We start from the raw sequence: 14,913 nt of genomic DNA on the forward strand, positions 1-14,913 counted from the left end.
CAGCTCATATCAGCATGTGGGTATGCATACAAGGGCATGTAGTGACAAGGACAAGGGGGAATGGCTTTAAGCCAAATTAGGATAGATTTAGACAAGATATCAGGAACAAATTCTTTACTATGAGGATGCTGAGGCGCTGGCACAGGTTGCCCAGAGAAGCTGTGGCTGCTCCATCCCTGGCAGTGCTCAGGGCCAGACTGAACTGGGCTTGGAGCAACCTAGTCTAGTGGAAGGTGCTGCTGCCCATGGCAAGAGGTTGGAGCTCGATGATCTTTAAGATCCTTTCCAACACAAACCATTCTATGTTTCTACAATTTCTGTAAGCCAGAGCAATAAATTGCCCTATGAATAAACCTAGAACAAAAAGAGAGCTGTCTCTAATACTGATATAGCCGATGCACAGAGCAGATACACCAAAGTTTGTTTAGTTGCAAAGCCTGGAGACACAGACTTTTGATACAAAACTTGGCTGTAAGAATGCAAAGGGAAACACCATGATAGGAAACGGGGAACACTTTGGTGTCACCAGGTGACTGAAATAACACCATCACCAAAGAAGAACCGGCTACGCTTTGCATTTAAGCAGCTTTTATGCTTGCTTTCCCTGCATTTGACAGTCCCTTTCATCCCGGCACCCCTGAAGGCTATGTCTCGTCCCCGCAGCAGCCTTCCGCTTCCCCAGCCCCAGGGCACACGGCTGCTTCGGGGTGCTTCTGCGGGGCTGCAGCTGGAGGCAGGCAGGCCGGCAGGTAGCCAAGCCTTGCCCGAGGGGACGCGTCCACCGTGCTGCACCTCGCGTCTCTCAGACAAAGCAGCCGTAGTGCGGCGACAGGGCCCGCCCCCAGCGCGTCCAGCACCCGGCACCTGCGGCCCGGCCCCGCCGCCGAGGGCCCCCGCTCCGCCAGCCCCGCCACTGGCTCCTCCGCCCCGCCCGCCGGGCCTCTCCCCCCCGGCTCGGCCCCGGCCCGTAGGCGGGGCGGGCTGCGGACGGCACCTCCCGCAGTGGGGCCGAGGCGGCTCTTTCCGTCGGTCGCCGCCGCAGCATGAGCGGGCCGGGGCTGCTGGGGCCCGGTGGCGGCGCGGGGCTGCCGCCGCTGCCCAAGAGCCTGAGCGGGCTGCTGAACTCCTCCTCCTCCGGCGGCGGCGGCCAGGGCGGGCGCTGGCGGGACCTGGAGCGGCTCTACGCGCAGAAGTCCCGCATCCAGGACGAGCTGAGCGGCGGTGGCCGGGGCTCCCCGCGCCCGCCCAAGCCTCCCAACCTGGACGCGGCGCTGGCCCTGCTCCGCAAGGAGATGGTGAGAGGGGCGGGCTGGGCCGGGCCTCCGCGGCGGCGGCAGACGTGGCGGGCGGCGGCGGGGGGCGCTGCCTCCGCCCAACGGCCTCCCGGGGCCGGAAGGGCGCCCGGTCCCGGCGGCGGAGCGGGCGGCCCCGGTGCGTGCGGGCCCAGCCCGGTGCGGCTCCGCATAACGTGGCCCGGGTGCTGCCGGTGCGGGGCCCCTGACATGCACCGGTAACGGCGTCAGGGAGCAGCTCATCCTGGGTCTGTAACGATGGGGCTCCTCTGCCTGCGGGCTCAGCGGCCAGTGGCATCCCTCTGAAACTGACACCCATCTGACAAGGCTGTCGGTAGGACAGATAAGTGGCAGCACTGATTCATTCCGTTCAAGCGAAGTGCAATTAAACACAGTTTTCTGCAGGACTGTGATTTGGTTCTGCGGTGCGGTGGTGAAATCCCTCTGGGCCACACGGCGCACCTTTTGGTTAAACACTAATTTGGGTGTTGGTGCTCTGCTGGTGTCAACTGCAGTTGTAATGAGTAATAATAAGCTAAGCATTGTGCAGTCGGTATTCTGAAACGTAAAATATGATCTGGCTGATAGTCTGCCTGGTTTAAGGCTGATTTTCTCGTGGTAAAAAGGTGTTTGAGCAGAAGAAACTGCGGAAAGACTGTTCTGTGGATTTGGAGGGACAGTGTAGTGTGCTGAATTTGTAGTCTGCACCAGTGTTTCAACAAGTAGCTCAAATATAGTTGAGATAGTATTAAAACTGTGTATTAGAACTGCCAGTTTGCATTGAAGCACAAGTGGTTATCGACCGCTGGGGCTTTTTTCAACAGTGCTCAAAGGGGAAACAGGGATATGATCTTAGCTGTCTTAATCCTTTCCAAAAAAGCAGAGATAGCTCATTATAAAAGTCTAATCTATTTTTTCCTAATGGAAAAACCAAATGAGATGCTTGTTAAGATGTTTGATAACTAGAGTTCTCCTTTAATACTTCTTTAGCCTTGGTGATAATTTGCTAAAACTCTTCTGAAGAAAAAAGTAACCCCCAAACACATCAAAGACTCTTGAGCAGCAGTCTCATTGGTTCCAGGTGCACTTTTTTGTGGCCTGTACAAATTAGAGAGACTCTTGTATACTGATAGGCTGCCTTTCATCAAGTAGATAATAGCACTTTATTATTTATATTGAACACACTTTATTGCAGCAGTCAGAGATAGCATTTCTATTGCACTTGCTTTAGGTTTCAGTAAGAGAATGAGGAAGAAATGCATAGCAGCATCTTTCCCTGCATGATCAAGCAAGATACTATGCATGTAAGTTTTTAAAGATGAGAAGGTGGTGGATTTAGCTGCTTTGGAGGGGGAGGGAAGAAAGCAGAGGTAATTTCAGACCTGTGGTCCTGAGGAACAGATTCGATTGTGTGGGGCTGTGCATTACAGGTTGTCGTTTAGATGCTGCAGTATAACTAGACTCAAATGCAGGTTGGCTGGGATTAAAAACATTATGATTGTGCTAGCAGGCTTGGATGTTTCTTCAGGGTTTTGCTACCTTGGGGATCATACTTGGAAGTTGTGAAGAGCTAGAGGCTTAATTTTTCTCAATAGACTTTTCTTGTTTGATTGACAGTGGTGGCAGCTACAGAAAAACAATCCATTAAATGTAACTATTTGGGTGCTATCAAGGCCTGCTAAGTAATTCTGCTGAGCAATTTGTCTTGGAGGTTGTGCTTGGCATAAAACTGCTCTTCACAGAAAACACTGAAGTGCTTTATGGAGCTGAAATGTGAGAGCTGCTGGTGAAAATGCTCCCTCTCCCTCAGGAGACAAAGAACCAGTCATCTGTCTCCAGGTTGAGTTTTCTAGCGCAACTCACTCCTAACTGCTCTTTGAACAGTTCTTCACCACTGTCTTGTCCCTCAGACATTTAGCTTTGATGCAAGTCTGCCTGGTGGGTCTCATGTTCACATGTCATAGCATTAAGTTCAGATTCACAGCATCCTTTCTTACCTGAGGCAAGCAGTTTATTTAGGTGGGGTAAGCCAAACTTCATCAACTGCCACCTTCAGAGGTTGATGTTAAGACTTAATCCTTGGGCAGAAAAACAGTCATTAGCTCTACAAGTCTGAAGAAATTACTTCAGCACAGCCAGATGGAGGAGACTGGATATGGTACAAATACTTCCCTTTTATTTTTCCTCCTGTGATCTTGGTTTGTTCATTGGCTTTTGTTTTACTTTTTTTTATTTTTTCAGAAATAAACCACAAGTGCTTGTTTCCTCTTACAGAATAGAGACCACGGAAGAGCAGCATATGCTTCCTGCTTTATGCTTAAGTTGACAAGGGAAGAGAAAGTTGTGTTTGTTACAGAGGAAAATGGAAATGGGTGAGAAAGGCAGCATAGATCTGAAAGGTTTATAGGTAACCTCCTGGCAGCTAGCACAGCGTTCCACAACTTGTTCCATGTCTTGTCCTAAAGTCCTCAGGTTCAGTCGATATGCAACATCAGGGCTATGTGACCTCACCGAGTAATTTTTGTTGGTGCTGAAAGACAACATAGCCTATTTTTCTGAGTTGGAAGGGCATTGTGGTGTATGGAACTTCTTGTATTCTTTCCGTCTTGCATCTTCAGAAAAAGGAGCTGGTAGGATAGGTCAGTAACACCAAAGGAAGATCTTCATGCTGGCTTCTTGTGGTTTTTGTGTGTGCTGAGTATATCTGTTCTTAGAAATCAGACATGTAAGGACAGATATTTGGGGTAAGAATCCTCTATACCCTAGTGTTCAGGCTGCAATAAAGGCTGCTAACATTATTTGATGAATCTGCATCTCACTAGTAACAGCCTGTTGGCTTAAGACTGAGTTGAAAATTGAGACAGATATAGCTGTTTCTTGAAATGTTGAATTGAGTAGTGGTTTTACTGCAAGACAAAACCTAGATTGAATTTGATCTGACTTGGAAGGTTAACAATATCAAATGGACAATTCCCTCTTTATTACTAGAAAGGGAAAGACTAGCTTTATTTTGCTTTGTGGTGAGACATTCTGGTTTTGTATCTGACAAGAAGATGCAGGCTACAAGGTAACCTTTTCTAAATGCTGCCCCAAATCTTTAATTAGCTCTGGATGTAATATTTTAGAAGTTTGGGGACCAAAATAACAGCTGCTTCATTGTAAATCAAACTTATACTTGAGTAGCGCATGAAAATATTCTGAAGATTTGCAGGCTACAGTGCAGGCTCTCACCTTACTTCTACTTTTGCTGCCTTCAAATAGCATGCTGTATTGTGCTAGACGTACCTAGCAGTGTCAGATGTCTATGTATGTCAATACAGAAAAGAAATTCTAGTAGAAGATACTTAGCTGGGAAGTGGAAAACCAGTCAGAGCTCCATTTGCAGCTTTTAATACAGGCTGGTTTAAACAAAACTAGAGAGCCTATGATACGGTGTGAGAAAGATGTGTGAAAGTCACACAGTGTTACTAAAAATTTATGTCCTCTCATAAGGAGGAATATAATTTATGAATTTATCTCTAATGCTTCAGATAGGAATGAACTGCATATTGGAAGTTAAGCTGGGCAATGTAATACAGTGAAATCCAGAACACTTTGATTGTGTTTTGCTGTGTCACATTGTTTTGTTCCTTGTTCTGTTGCCCAGTTTATCCCATGGGGAGTCTGTCACCTTAGCAAATGAATTCTACTTTCATATTTCATAACTGTTCAAGGTGGAAAGAACCTTGATCCTTTTGTTAACAGTGAGAGGTATAGAGCATTGTATTGCCAGTAAGCTAACAATTTTAATGCTGTTTGTTTGAATTCTTCCCCCCATAGGTTGGCCTTCGGCAGCTTGATATGTCATTGCTGTGTCAGCTGTACTCCCTGTATGAATCCATTCAAGAATACAAAGGTGCCTGCCAAGCTGACTCTAACGCAGACTGCACGTACGCTATGGAAAATGGGTTTTTTGATGAGGAAGAGGAGTACTTCTAGAAGCAGGAAGATTCACCTCAAGCTGACCAAGGTTCTTTGGTCCTCTCTCTGTAACACACCTCAGAAAGAATGACTGGAGCCTGTATGGATCCCACTTCCTGAGGAGGAGCACCCAGCTACCCCAAGTTTTGTTAAATTCGCTTATTTTAACAGGCTGTCAGTACAAGTTACTCATGCAAATACCACTTGAGGAAAGTGCTGTACTCTTAAGTTTTGAAGAGTCCTCAGACATGCTTGACAAGAGTTTTCAATTTAATTTGCAAGGTGGGTGTTTTCAGCTTCAAACCTGGGTAGCTTATAACTGGAATTTTAATTGTAGAAGGCAGCAGCAACTTCCTGAGTTTGTAATAACTTTGTAAAGGTGGGGGGAAGCCTCTGCTGTGGTGTAAAATAGGTGATTTTTGTTTTGGTCAGCAGTATTAATAAATGCTTTTTGAACAGGCATCTGGATGCACGCACATCCTCAGCTCTACTAAGCTAGTTCTGCTCTTAACAGCTGTATCCAGTTTTGTACTGGGTGGATTGTTTACACAGTTTAATTTTTTTTTTCCTTAAGCTAATTTTTACTTTTCTTTATTTCTAGCTTACGAGCTGTACATTTTATCAGCAGGGTTCTTTTCTGTTGATCTAATTCATGTTCTTGGTACTGCCACTTGGCATTAACTTTTATACTGTTGTCTGGATTTCTTGCATTGACATAGCTCTTTGACCTGCTAAACTCTGTTCTGAAATGGTTTGCTTAGCTTTTACTGAACTGCATAGTAAAAGCACAGATTCAAACATAGTCTGTCTGCCACTGTGTGGCTTGGGATAACATTGAACTCTTGTGCAAGTGTTCTCGATCATATGAAGAATAAGGAAACCTCTCATATGACACAATGGGACAAATTGCAATATTTTATACTGGGTGAACTTTGTTCCTGTATGGTAGACTACAGCTCTTTATAAAAATGCAAGATAAGTATTTTGAGCACATACTTTGCATATGTTAAAACTTTTTATACTAACTTGTTCTTTGAAGTATAACTTATTTTTGTTTTCAGAAGTTGCTAAAGCACTCGGTTAAGTTTTTGTTATTTCATAGTGTATAGATATAATGCTTAATCAGCTTAGAAAATGAGAATTGCAAGCGATTCAAGTCTTCACCCTTCTCTTTTTTTTTTGAAGTAAAATCGGCTCCCAGTGCAATTTTCATTCCTTAGCTTTAATTCTAAAGATTGCTGTAAAGCACAGTGCCTGAATCTTGACACAAGCTAATAATTAAGGGCTTAAATCTCAAAGGGTTTTTGCATGGTTCATGTCTGGCATGCATACAGTTTACAGAAAGAATTGGAGATTGCATTCTGGGGTAGCGCCTCTCTTAGTTTTTAGTAAAGGCTAGGATGTTGCAGTGATAAAAGCCAAGAGACTTCTAGGGTGGAGTTTTTGTACATTCCCTCTAAACCCGGCTTATTTTAGTGTAATTTAAGGGCCCCAAGAGACTGTGCTATAATTGTGTATGTGTATAAGATCTTAATCTAGTCTGTGGCAATGGTTGGGATTTTCTTTAATGTTAATTCTGGTCTAATTACTTCACTCACCCCAAACTAAAATAAAGCAGACACAGATAATCCAAATGGCTACATCTAAATTTAAAAGTTATGTGTGTTTGTGTGTGTATACACACATGTATGCATAGAACTTTGACTTAAGAATGTATCAGCTTTGGCTATAATTTGCTGTGCTTTTTGTATTTAGATGAGGTTTTCTGTAGTCTGTTGAAGTACTGATATTTTCTTGCTCTTCCCCCAGAAATAAAAAGCATGATGTTTAGCATAACTTTATGTTGTGTGTATTTTAATTTACCATTTCAGCAAATCCAAACCCTCCCTCCTTCCCAACTTTTCCTTTAAAAACCAAGGACTAATGTCACCCCTGGATTGAAGCAAACATTTTAAATTACAGTGGAAAGTGTTCTACCTGCCTATGTTTGGAATGGTAATTTCATCCTTCTCTTAATTGGATTTTACTTGGGTTTTTTTAATTCAACAGAGAAATCCTGTCTCTAGTAGAATTAAAGATTCTGTTTTACAAATCCTTACACAGTGCTATTCATTAATAGTCCCACTGGTGAGAAGGGATTTGAGCAAGATTCACAGTACCTCTCTTATATAAATGAAGCTTAAGAACATAAATAATTTTGCCTTCTAATTTTAATGCAGCATACTTCTGAGTTGGGGAGCATGGAATGTTTGGCTGGTATTTGCTGTACCAAGAGAAGCATAAAAAGCATCACTCCACAATATTATCTGCACTGGAAAAAAGAACGGATTATTAGGAATTCCTAAGATTCTAGCACCTTGCCCCATTTAATAACGTCTTGAATGGGAGAGAACTTACAGTCTATATTCCTAAGGCAAATTCAAACATTGTGAAGGTTGGCTAGCTAGACGAAGGTTTTAAAACCAGTAAATTTGTTATTAGGTCAATAAGCAATTGTTCCAGAGGCAGATTTCTGTGCCTGGTGTTTCAGTTGTGAGCTCTGTCTGTTTACCACATTATAATCTCATGAAGTAGGGAAATTGCGTTGAAAGAGAGGTGCTTGGTGCAAAAGTATAACTTAAATACTGAGTAATTGCTACATGCAGCTTCAAGTCAGAGTTTGGTTGAGTGCATGACAGAACAAGCTGTATTACTACAAAAGCTTGCTACCCTGTCCAGACCACATACCAGCATACCTTTCCCATTTTTACTCCATAACCCAAATTTGATTTACACATAACCTTTTAAGGGTACTTTTTAAGGGTATAACAAAAGAAACTCTTGCAAACTTCTCTGCCCAGTGAACACTGCACAGTTCTTTCAGTCCCACAGCCAGATTAGTACTGAGTGGGTGCAGGAAAAAATGGGCTTACAAGGAGACAAAGAGTCAAGCTCCTGCTGCTCAGAGACAGAAACCCAAGTACACAAGTTGAGAAGGCAATCTTCCATGGGTAACTCTTTACTGGCCTTTCTCCAGAGGGCCTACAATTGTGGTAAAGTAGTTAGAAATAAAGAATTTTTGGGTCTGTGCTAGCTATATTTGAAGGTTATTATTTTTTTAACAACATTCCACCCTTATTTTATTGCTATGACAACTGTAGAGTCATACAGCCACAATTACATTACGGTCTAGTCCCTTGGAAATGATCTGTAGTCTACAAAAAGAGCAGAGTCTGGAAGAAGTGCTCTACTCTGGAGAAGGTAGGCATCACAAAAAATGGGTGGCTGATGCCCTGGCAGCTATAAGAGATGAGCATTTAGGTTCAACTTTAGCTCCTGGTAAGTTCACTGTCAGCCCTATTGACTGCAATGGGGATGGACTTCGAAGCAGGGATCTTTTCCTGAAATTGGAACTCTTATTTCCAAGACTGAACTCTTATTTCCAAGACTGTGAAAGAGCTGCATGGTATCTATACTAAGATACAAGAGGTATTCAAACGCACGCTACAAATGTTTTCAAAGTTACTTTGTAGTAATACAGTGAAACACAGTAGCCGATTGTTTAAATAGCTAGTGAAAAAGATCAGTGTTGCTTCTAAGAAACAGTTTTCTGATAAAGTTGGGGCCAAATTACACTTTATGGATAGCGTGGATTCGGATGCTTGCTGAAGTGGATGAAGAGTTTAAAGTTGAGTTGTTTTACTAAAGTAATGCAAACTTTAGTGTAGTCACATGAAGTTGGAAGGTCAGGAGAATTGTTATGTAAAAATCACTATAATACTTATAATTAATTTAGACCCTAATCATAGGTAACCAAATCATTTTGTGTGAACTTTTTAGAAATTATGTTGATGTTCTCTTGCAAGTAATGTACTTTGCAAAATTTTAAATTCAATGAAGAGAGTAGTGAAAGCCTGAGCAGCTGTCTAAAAAAGTTGATCCACTTAGTACCTGTTTACAAACCTAAGGTTTTATCTCCTATTTAGTCTAATTCCTAAGGAAACAAAGCTTATGCAGTGAGACTGTCTGTGCATTTTGTCAGTTTGCTATAAATCACACCTGATAGAAGCTGGAAAGTTGCTCTACTTCTATAAACCATGTAAAAATTGGCAGCTGGAGTAGGAGAGGGAGTTACAGCTGCTTCCACACACAGGATAAAACCTTTTCATTTCTGTCTGGTCACCCAGCAGCCAGAAAGCAAAAGCCTGGTGGTCACCCAGCTGCTGCACGGCTGGGACACATGCCATATCTTCCATGGTGCTGAGTGAAGGGGATGAGAGCCTTCAGCACATCTTTTAGTGAGTGAGGCTGGAAACAGGATACAGCAGAGAGCTCATGGAAGACCCCAGGTGTTGCCTTTGGGACTAAGTGGGATGCTGGAAGAAGTGAGTTTTGGTGAGGGATGTCACAGTTTCTGAAGGTTGGAGCTTCATGCACTTTGGAAGGAGAGGCCGAGGTCCTGGGACACAAGTTAAAAATCCTGTTTCACTCATTCAGCTTCTACAATTTTGGGGATTTTTCATGTCTTTTTTCCAACTTGTTTTAGAGTCTGTGCATGGGCTACTTGGCATGTATTTTTAATGTTGCAGTCAGTTGCTGCAGGTACACAGTTTTGCTTAACTGAAAAGAATGCATTTTATTTGCCTTGCTGCCTAGCTAATACCATTCATTTTGCTTGAGGAATTAGGTTGCTCTGAGGGCCAGGGGAACTAATTCCCCTATTCTGTCATTCAGCTGACCGCTGGGGAGGAATGTGAAATGGGAGCATTAATTGGGTATATGTCAAAGGGAACCTTATCAACGGGTCTTTTCTTCTCCAGTGCGCAGCTTTGTGTCCTTCAGCCACTTTGAAAGAATCCACTCCTGTTTTCATGATGCCCATCTGTAGAGGATATGTTACCACAATGGTTTGAGGTTCATATTCCTTTTCACAGATAAGATGCATTTTCTCAGAAAACAACTCCTCAGAAGTACATTTTTCAATCCATTGTTATCTTTGGTTTATTTGAAGCTACTAAATTTAACTAGACAATGCTGCATGACCGAAGGAAATAACTGTTTTCTTAGCAAACTAGGTAAAAGTTCTGTCTTATTTGCAAAATTGTCTTATATTGATTTTAATACTTCTGTAAGTTTCAAAGCTCCCTAAACTACATGCTAAAGCTTTCTAACTGGCTGTTCTATGACCCTGTCGACTCCCAGCTCCACAACTAGCTTTGCAAACACTCAGGGTCTGCTGTGAGGATGAGTGTCTGCCCAGGCACCTCAGGGTCTGTGTGGACGTGGTCTGTGCACTGTGACAAACTCTCCTGAGCTGAGGTTGTCTGGACGAGCAGAGGTGGCCTTGCAGAATCCTGATGTGCTCCAGGGTGGGTGTGATGGATTAAACAGTAGGTGATGCTTCCTGTGCGCTGGACTGGTGCCCACAGCTTGCAGGGCTGTTGCACTTTGTAAGGAAGCAATAGGGTTAGCAAGGGGTTCTTATTCCAGATGACCAGCAGTGAGTTTGGGCATTTGCTTTTGAATGATGGAATTTGGGAGGGGATGAATATTCACTGCAGAAACCTGCTTCCTTTTCTTTTCTGGCTCCCTTTCAGCTTTTCTATTCAGGAAAATTCATTACATGAATGTTGGAAACAACCAACCCTGAGTTATGAAGCCTACATCTGATTTCAGAGGAATGTGCTTTTAGCAGTAGAATTTACATTTTTCAGATAAGGTTGGTATGCATTCTACAGAGACAAATCCATTTGTGATCGAAATACACAGGCTTAGAACTGTTCAGCTCTTTGTTGAACTGTTGTCATGGGGTTTAAATGCATTCATGCTAAGACATTAAGAAAGTATCTTCAAGAGAATGTAATCTTTGAGAATTCCTCAATTTAAACTGAGAGGAGAAATCCCATAAAAATTGTGGATTTGTTGGAATTTAAAAAAATGTGATCAGATAATTGTTTAGAATTGTTCGTGTATAGAGAGTTCAATCCTGTGTCAAACCACTGCCTTAAATTCATGTTAGCAGTTCAGTCTTCCTCACAGTTTTTACCACTCTCTTTCAGAAATCACAAGCATTTCTTCCATGGGTCAGAAACATCCCTGTGATTGTCTGGCTAGACATACGAGTAAGTTTGAGAGCTCGTTTTGGCTCAGGATACTAGGCACTGTTCACAAACACTCAAGTTGCCTGTCTGATCCCTGCCAGCTCTTGTTTAAACTCTTCTGACTCACCAAACAGCAGAACCTTCTACGTTGCATTTTTGTAAATGATTTAGTAAGGTCCGTCCTTCAGTTACAAAAGCACCTGGGCCACAGAGACAGTGCATTTCTTTATTTTTCCTCTCAACTCAATCTTTAATAATGTCTTTAGTTTAACTGCATCTGAAATTTAACCACAACCTGTAGCACTAATTACTTGTATTGAAACCCCTTACAACCTACAATTTCATTAGGGTTGTTTAAGATGATGTTAAGTTCAAGCAGGTCATGCAGAGGCAAATTAACAAGTAGCGATGCAAAGTTCCAAACAGGTAAGTACGAGTTTAAACAGGACCACATTTCTAACTTGTTCCATTACTACTAAATACCATCACAGCCTGTTCATGTCATGGCATAAAATGATTTTTTATGTGCTACATTACACAAAAGGGTAAAGTACTGAAATATTAAAATAGTAGTCTGGTATAGGGGAAGGATGCTTTATCAGAATCAGATGACAGAAAAATAGTAAATCACAGTGAAAATTAGTTTCTTATTGCACTAGGATATCAAAGTCCTCTTGCCTCTTGTTTTATCCTGTATGAACACAGCATATCTACAGTCTATGTAAGAGTCTCGCTACTCCTTTTTCTTCTGTTTACTATTGTACAAATTGTACACAATCTTGGCTTGTATCTTTGGATTACCCTTGCTCTTTCTGACTAATACTTAGTCACATTGCTCAAATTGCAGACGCATTTCCTTAAATATCTTGCATCATACAGTATAACCTGTAGAGAAATGGCATACATAGCACCTATTCACTATATAATTTATACCTCTATTTGTGTGTGTTTTTGGAAGAGGAAATACATTTGTGAACAAAGCTCTCGTGTATTTGAGGACTAGAATTACACAGTCTTTGTGCTTGCATAAAGGACTTAAATTTAATGATAAATGAGAGAGGTAGAAATTTGTGTTAATCTCTGTGGGGAAGAAGGAATTCTGTTTTATGTGTTTCTTTTATCCTGTCTGGTGTCCTTTTCTGTAGGATTTGCTTGAGGTCTGAGTTTTCATATGTAAATAGATTTGTTTTGTCTCCAGTGCTTTATGTGTTTAAACAATAGGACTTTCTTCTACTTATCACTAGCCAGTAATTCAAAAAGTCCTTTCTGTTTCTGTTGCAAATGTAGGACTGTTCTAGGCTTTGAATGTCACTTCTCACAGAGAATAAACCTCTTTTCTATGCTTTCAAATGCAGGTGTGTATAGACAGAATACATGATCAGTATTAAAGAAGCCAAACACATCTCACTATTACTGCAGACATTAATTTGTGTCTGCTCTAAAAGTGCGCTGAATATGGAAATTTACACTACAATTTCTTTTCAAATTAGAAGGGATTTTGTACAGATGTGTTTATTCTCCGGGAACAGAGATCTCAATTCACTGTGCCCATTCTCTCATTCTCTGAATTAAATTATTTCATTTGCAGGCAGTGATCTTATTTTTTTTTTCAACTTAATTCTGGATAACCAAGTGTGTAAATCCTTATAAGAAGCCTGTAGTAGATCTGAAGAGGTTTAGGCTGCCTTATTTATGCAAAAGTCTTAAATGCTTTGCAGTCCTACAGCCAAGGAATCTGTCAAATGGATTTTCATGTTGCTGGCTTAGCAAGTCTGTTACAGGGGGTAGCAGAGAATTGAATGTGTGCAACCTGTAGAATGGAAGTGGAGGACAGAAACTTAGTAAAAGATCAGGCCACCGTCTTCACAATGGATTCCTCAAGTAAAATCTTGTATTTTCACAAAATTGCATTGCTTGAATAAATGGTCATAGTTGAAAAATAAGTGGGCATCAAACTTCCACTGCATACAGTAAGAGCTGATAGGTCTCCTAATTTAGGAAAGGTGTTTAGCTGTGGTCTCTCTGAGCCAGATCTCTGCCTGCCAATGAGGACATCTGTCAAGAGTGCCCCATCCAGCCTGACAGCTGGAGGAAGGACCAGATGACCTCTGCATTTGCTTCTAACCCCATCTGATCCTGTGAAAACAAAGCTGTTCCCATGGGCGGTGGTAGAGGCAGCTGCCAGCTTGGGATAAAGAGCTGAGCCTTCAGCAGCAGCTCCTGTGAGGAGCGTAGAAGAGACAGTGCTTTTCAGTGTAACAGCATGAAATTACAGATGGCACCTTCCACCCTGCCGCTTATAGTGAGGAAGGATGTGTACGCGAGGGCTTCCTGTTTTGCCATCCTCTATCAGGTCGCATTGTAGAGGATTAAAAACACCTCTCTGAATGTTCTGTCAAAGCACTCTTGCAGCTACATCAGATTAGAATAACCATGCTGGTGGCTTTTTTAAATGAAAGCAGATGAGTAACAATGAGGGAAGGGAGACATGATCTGTATGTGTTTCTGATGCTGTTTTATCAGAGACACAACTTTTTGTTTTTTAAACTGATACAATCTTGTCCTTTTGCACGATAGTCAAGCTATTGTGGGGATAAGGCATCTTTCTCCTAGGTGTCCTTTTCTTTCAGTGTAGGACCTTTACATGGTCAGAAGGTACATAATTTCACGCACAGATAAGGCAGAAAATGCACAGGCTGTAAGAATAGGATTGACCTTCCTTTGCTCTCCATATACACACCTCTCACCACCACCTATTTAAATAAATTGCACAATTGAACAGGAAAGATTTTAGGGAAAATCCACTTAAAATGAAAGAAGTGTAAAATAAAGTTTGAAAATAAGTTTTAATACAAACAAAGTCTTGTCATGTGGTTATATAGAAACCCAAATACCTACCACTGTGCTCATCCACAGTAGTTAATTTGCTTTTCCAAAGGAAAGGTTTTGAATAATCTGTCCACCCTTGCTGATTCACTCATCAGCACTGTTCTATTTTCATTTTGCTCTCTCCCAGGATGGAATGAGTAAGAGCTGGATTGTGTTTTCCTTGCTGTGCAACCCACCTGCCATTTCCACACTACTAAGTGGGAGAAATATCCTCACAGGGAAACAGATTAGTGTTGTTGAAAAAACTGATGAAGAGAATGCTGAAAGCAATACATTCTCTTTTGCTCCTTATTCTGCAAAGTCCAAGCCATTTTTTCTGGTGCTGTCATGTGGCACTTCATTATTCAGTGGATGCTCTTGATGAAGAATGTTTTCTTCCTAGTTATCATTACATTTTTGTTGTCTTTTGATTTCTGGTGATCAAAAGAATGCTGTAGTCCTACTGAGAGAAAGAGATGCTATCTCTGCTGTAGCCAAGACATGATACATCAGTGGCTTTGAAGGTTAGAACCAAAGCTGCATACTGGAAGTGAAGTGAGACACCAAAGAAGGGATCAAAGTTTAGAAATGATGCATGTACAACATCACTGATAGGCTACAGCATGCATGGCAGGGAATCACTGTAAAGGTAACACCCCCAGATGCTTAGAATTAGCAGTTCTGAAGAGAATGCAAGGGGAGTAGAAGGGTGT

At 42.0% G+C, this 14,913-nt stretch overlaps 1 protein-coding gene across 1 annotated transcript; it reads left to right on the forward strand.

Moving 5' to 3' along the window:
- Window positions 1–1,004: 1,004 nt before the first annotated feature.
- FAM89A (family with sequence similarity 89 member A) lies at window positions 1,005–7,088 on the forward strand. The gene is made up of 2 exons (XM_034061279.1): window positions 1,005–1,295; window positions 5,112–7,088. The coding sequence occupies exons 1-2, from the start codon at window positions 1,044–1,046 to the stop codon at window positions 5,268–5,270; spliced, it is 411 nt and encodes a 136-aa protein (XP_033917170.1). The 5' UTR covers window positions 1,005–1,043; the 3' UTR covers window positions 5,271–7,088.
- Window positions 7,089–14,913: the final 7,825 nt, after the last annotated feature.

Source organism: Melopsittacus undulatus, chromosome 3, assembly GCF_012275295.1.
Source record: "Melopsittacus undulatus isolate bMelUnd1 chromosome 3, bMelUnd1.mat.Z, whole genome shotgun sequence".
Classification (NCBI taxonomy): Eukaryota; Metazoa; Chordata; class Aves; order Psittaciformes; family Psittaculidae; genus Melopsittacus; species Melopsittacus undulatus.

Coding starts and splice junctions, on each gene's coding strand:
- FAM89A (XM_034061279.1), top strand. CDS start 1,044: ATGAGCGGGCCGGGGCTGCTGGGGCCCGGTGGCGGCGCGGGGCTGCCG. Junction 1,296..5,111: donor CCCTGCTCCGCAAGGAGATG/GTGAGAGGGGCG, acceptor TTCCCCCCATAG/GTTGGCCTTCGGCAGCTTGA.